General features: G+C 33.2%; 1 protein-coding gene across 1 annotated transcript in view; it reads left to right on the top strand.

Annotated features, from left to right (window-relative positions):
* Positions 1-4,056: 4,056 nt before the first annotated feature.
* LOC106467924 (proline-rich nuclear receptor coactivator 2-like) overlaps positions 4,057-5,965 on the top strand; it is a 6,730-nt gene continuing 4,821 nt past the window's right edge. Inside the window, exon 1 of the mRNA XM_013928307.1 lies at positions 4,057-4,491. Within this exon, the coding sequence (XP_013783761.1) occupies positions 4,057-4,491 (435 nt within the window). The remainder of the gene's footprint in view (positions 4,492-5,965) is intronic.

A 5,965-nucleotide genomic window follows, 5' to 3' on the forward strand; every position in this document is an offset into this window, starting at 1 on the left:
CCCCTGCCATCACAGTTTTTAAGGCTAAAATCACCTGAACGAAATTTGCTGAACCATCGTTGATACTTACAAAGATTCAAAACATCTCTATAAACTTCATTGATATTCTTTGTGGCTACAGATGCGTTGTTTCCCTTCTTGTATTCAAACAGCATTACATGCCAAATGTGTGTCTCGTCGTGTGCCATCACTATAAGGGAATAGAGTATTCTAAACTTTATACATTATAATGGCTACACTAAAGTGACGTTTAGGCGGTTCGTTTATCTATTATACGTGATGTACATTTTTTTTGGAGGTAGTTAATGAAAGTGTTCCAGAAATGCGACATTAATTTCTTGATGACCTAATATATATATGTCTTTATCACTGAGGCCCCGAACGTTCTATACACTATGAGAGCGACACTATAGTGTATCAATATTCAGTTAAGGTAACGAGAAAAACATTGACAATTCGAGTAACATGACGTGAACAATATTAGTAAAGCCTAAACAATGTAATTGTTAAAAACTAAACAATAATTAAATATTAAGTCACAAAGTAAACTAAGTAATAACACTTACACTAAACATTCTTGTATATCCAACATCTACTATATAAAGATGAAAACCCGTTCACCTGTTACGCCAATATCTTGGTCGTTGCGATACCAATCGACACACAACTTATATAAAACAATGGCGCTTTCTGCTGCGACAAACAAGTTTCTCTTTTTAAAATTATTCCAGCCATATATGTGATATATATGGTAGAGATGTGATGAATAAAAAAATCTAATTGGTATTGCGCTTGGTATTGCTGGCGCTCAAAAATCATAATTATTGGCTGAAATTTCCCATTACGTTTGTTTGGTTGTCAAGGAGACACACTGATGCAACATCACCAATTTTTGTCCAATTGGAACCCTCGGTTACAACTCTATAATAACCCGCACGTTTTACTCACAGCACATTTTAATTTTTAAAATGTCCAAATTAAAGGGCGCTGCTTCAACTCAACAGGACAACAGAGCCAAAACCAGGAAAACCCGAAATTCATAACAAAATTCACTGCCTTTACCATCACAATTAATAATTTGCAGGGTCATACAGTTGACCAAGTAGGAATACGTCTTTGAGAATCAGTTTTTTTTTCACGTTTCAATCTATAAGGATTTATCAAGAAAAGTATTTGAATATAACTTTAAAATATACAGAGGTTAAAATGCTAATAAAGTAATACCTAAAGGAAATGACCAAATATACATAAAAAAATGTTGTTTTCGTGAAATACTAGAAATAGGACAGTCATTCTCCATACACATATTGTTAATGTATTAGAATTGATTTTTAGAAAACATGTTCTTCAAACATTCGTTTAGATAAAATTTTAAGAAAAAAATAATTATTTTTCCCGTCATATGATGGCCATTCTGTTTGTTTTAATTAAAAACATAACTTACATCTGCAGCCATCTACTTGAAGTTACTTTCCACAAGCAGTGATGTCAGCTATGAACAAAGGGTGATATTAGTGTTATACATGTAGTAATTTGTAGGCATTTTTGAGTAAGATTCTATTTATTTTTATGTATATTATACAAGGTTTCTCCGTAAAATAATAATATTAAGTAGCATTGTTGCAAAAGTTGTCAGCGCCCTCTTGAGTCAATTTCTGACCATCCTTCTTTGATAAATTACTGCTGTACATGTACGTATTCCAACATAAATAATTTGAAATTGTGTAGGTAAATGTTTTAACCTTACGAGTCTTGATACAAAAACATCCACGTTTGGCACACCTACACAATGAATCACATGTAAAGATGGCAACATACTGCAAGACCACAAATGTAAAAATGATAGATTGATCTTAGAAAGAACTGAGCAATTTAAGGATGTGTTACGACAGCGGAAGTTACGTGACGCTGCTGGCGCATGCGGGACTGAGTTTCTCGAATTATCGGGGAACCCCGCGAATTTTGGAGAAGCCTCTTTGTTAGTATATAAGCCTGGCGAGAAAAGCCAGCGGGAATGAATGTATGATAAAGCGAACAGTAGTTACGGTGACGTTCGGGTAATTTACGATTCTGTTTCGAGCTAGTGTGTGTTTTGCACTCGTAGAGAGCGAAGTTATCGAGATTGTGAATCGCTGTGATTTATAGCATGTAATATAAAGTTCTAAAGTTTAAAGTGACGAGAAACGTACTGACTGTGTAGTAAAAATTTATATCGAGGAAGAATAAACTGGTTTAATCAAGAAAGGACTTGTATCGCCGAAGTTCCTCGGAAAGAATTTTTACCGGAAATTAACAAACAAGCAGATATACAACAGATGCTTGAAAAAAGCGTACTACTCCAGAGTATTGTTGACTGATTTGAAAAAAAAATTATCAGTAATGCGCAGAGGACATTAAAAGGACAGAGGCTCATTAACAAGAAAGGGCATTTTTTCAAGCATCATAGGGCAAGCTTTTTTGGGTGAGGGGGATTATAGAGGAGACTATGGTTCAGTGAGTTGCCTCTGGTACTCAAAGGGTAAAAATCCATATGAAGCAAACAGATCCTCTTTTATTCCTATTCAATTGGTTTTATAAACACTTTTATGACCAAAAAATAAACAGTAAATTTTTGAATTTAATAGCATATTACAATTATTATTATTTTACTGTAAGGTCATACAAGACCCCGTGTTCCTTCTAAAGTTGAAATCCTTTCTTAATAACTCGCAGGAGACAAGGTGTGGAATCAGGTGTATCTTTTCATAATTGTTGACAATTTTTATGACAGAGGAAAAAAGGCCACGTTCGGGATATAAGGGCAGGAAGGCAGGGACTTGAGCCCATCCAACCTCCTCCCTATGTACGTTTTATGGGGTTATTGGTCTAATAACCCATCAAAATAAGACAAAACTTTAATAACGCCGTTTTTTACTGGCCTCACTCAAACTTCCAGAAGGAAAAATGGAGTATAAGATCAACTAGTAATATACATTTGTTGTGCTCCATAGTCCGCGAAGCCTTCTGACAAATGCAAAGCTCACCAGGCCAGCAGGCTTAGTTCAAACACTATTTCAATCAGAAACGTTATGTCTCGTAGTGTTTAACACAGGAATGATGACAGTGAAGGTGATGCCTCTAAAATACTCAAACTACATTTTTGGGAAAACTTTTTCTTTAAAATAAATTATAAATGCTTTATATCATTGGATAACAAGTAAACATTTCTGAATGTCTCCAATTAGCTACTGCGCAAAGTGTACGTTCATTGGTTGACTACTTCACGTGACGAAGCTCTTCGTATTGATCGCAAAGACAAGGGAGTAGAGCATACAAATAGGGATCAGTATGTATGAATGTTTAGGCTTGTTAAGCTTTTACTAGAAATTACAAGGAGAGATTTCATGCGATTCATCTTAACCAACCCATTCCTCCTTTTGAGCAGGTAGAGATTTGATTACAACAGAAATACAAGAAAGCAATAAAAATTCTGTTCTGTGGTTGTATTCTGTCAAGGAAACTATCTAGTTTCGTTTGTTTGAGAAAGACGTCGCCATATTGGACAGTTTATGTTGGTCGAAGAAAACGTAAACCACAAGTACGACGTACAAGTGAACGATTTCAACAGTTAACTTGAACTTGGTTAAAACTCCATGGAGATACGATTAGCAACTAGTTAACCACGGATGAACAGGTTTGCTTCTGACTAATTGCTTTATGTCTTACGTTCTGTCGTTTGTATTCTTTAAGTCTTCATAGAATAACGACGTCAGCAGTTTACAAGCTCCGCCATTTTGAAAATGAAACTGAAGTACTGAGCTGAAATTGGCTAAAGGCTAAAGTAAACTAAAGAATTAAGACTATTACCATAAACTACTTAACCCCAAGTTAAGTTAGTACTAGTTTAATATTCCAAGAGCACGTAAAAGTGTTAAGGAAGCCTATTGCTACTAGCCTAGAAGTTAGTAGTATAACTATAAGTAATTGTGAGAAATACACAAATAGGTAAGTTCGTAAATAAGTTATACTTATAACTTATATTTGTAAGTTTAAGTCTGATATTGTTTGTTATTGATAATGAGTGGGAAATTGTGGTTTAAACCAATCGCAGGTCCACGCATTTCACAGGATTGTGAAAAATATGTTGGAACTTCGCTTTATGGTATGATAACACCACCAAGATTAGGAAAAACTAAAAACAGAGGATGGAATGAAGGTTTTCAGTCTGATAAATTAAAGAATAACTTATCACCTAGAGTTAGAGTATTTGTTGAAGTGAAACCAAGATCAAAAAGTGTAAACTCAAATAGTCCTGAGTCACCAAAGAGGCGTGTCCAGCAAGACATGGAGAACACCCTGAATGAAAAAGATCGGTTGGATAACTCATTTGAAACTTCACAAAGTAAGGGAAATGTTTTGTTTGGTTTGAATAACCATTATGCAGGAGCTAAATTCAGTGAGCCTCCCCCACCAGCCAAACTTCCACAGCCGCCAACCCAGTGGATGCAGAAGGTAAGATCAAATAAAGGTTATTTTGGAAACATTAGTTCTGAGTCATATATGACATTTGAAAATATTTGTGGAGGCAGGTGTTTGGACATGACGAACCAATTAAAAGTGCTCCTGAAAGTACAAGGCTGATGAGACAGCTCTTTGTATATGTGATGGCAGTTTGATCTATATTGTATATTAATCCTTGCCATTTATACTATAATTGTACAAACATTCTCTAGTATACACAAATAAAAATACTGTATTTCAGACTTTTATGCTTGTAAATAAGCAAGGTACCTTATGTTACATTGATTTATAATATATATGATTATGAGGCAGTGATTAGACCTGTAGCAGGTTTTGATCTTTGAAAAAAAAAAGTATAGGATTTTAATTTTTTTATATACTATACATACTGAAATGTTATTCTAACCTTTACAAAATGCCAAAATAGAAAATACATGAGACATGTAGGTAATAAAGAGCAATTCAAATGCTGTTATGTGGCTAATCACTGTCCTCTTTTTGCTTTTGATAAACCAACTGGTCCTGTATAGTATCATGTTTTGAATTTGTTAGTTTCTGATGAAATGCTATAAAGTTTTATTCACTTGTGTTTAAGAAACAGAATTCCATTGCTCTATTTTATTTTATGAGAATGTATTATATGGGAGGGTATTGCAATTGTGAAATTGTTGTTTTCATTTTGGGTGTTAAATATTAAAAAGTAAATGGTCAACTTACAAAATTCCTTCTAATATGTTTATTAAATTAATTGATAGTTAAGAATTTATACTCATGATACTAAGACAGGTCCTGTATTTGTATAGTTTAAACGTTTGCTGATAAGCATTAGTTTTAAGTTTTAAACTCTTGCTTTAATATTTTGTATTGGGGTTCAACATTTGCGTTATTGAAATTCTTTCTTGAGCATCTTTAGTTACTGAATTTTGAGAATCTTTATAATTTGAGTGTTAAAACTAAATGGTAAAGCTATCTTTTGTGGATTCTACTTGTTTTGAAAAACAATTTATAAATTAATCTCTTTCAGTCTAATCTTAACTATTAGTATTAAGTATAAAACATCTTGTATGATTTTTCATGCATGGTAAATTCTAAATTCAGAACTTACTGTATACTATTAACTTCGTTTTAGTTGCACATTATTATTTAACAACGATATTCAAGTTAGTATTAGTGTAATAAAAATATTGTTTTATTTAAATCAGACTTTTCCTTTTATGTCAGTTTTATTATACTGTAGAATTAACCAAATAATGTTGAACCCTATACCTTTAATTTACTGTAGAGTTTAGCCAGATCTTAAACAGATTTTGTTTAATTTTTCTTAAGAATTAACCAAATAATGTTAAATTTTTTACCATTAAGTTAATGTAGAGTTAGCTAGATCTTAAAATGGGGCTTTTCTTGGGACCAAGTGCAGTTTTATCCCGATGGATTTTTTTTTTTGTCCTGTAAACTTTGAAGTTTC

This window comes from Limulus polyphemus, unplaced genomic scaffold, assembly GCF_000517525.1.
Source record: "Limulus polyphemus unplaced genomic scaffold, Limulus_polyphemus-2.1.2 Scaffold2798, whole genome shotgun sequence".
Classification (NCBI taxonomy): domain Eukaryota; kingdom Metazoa; phylum Arthropoda; class Merostomata; order Xiphosura; family Limulidae; genus Limulus; species Limulus polyphemus.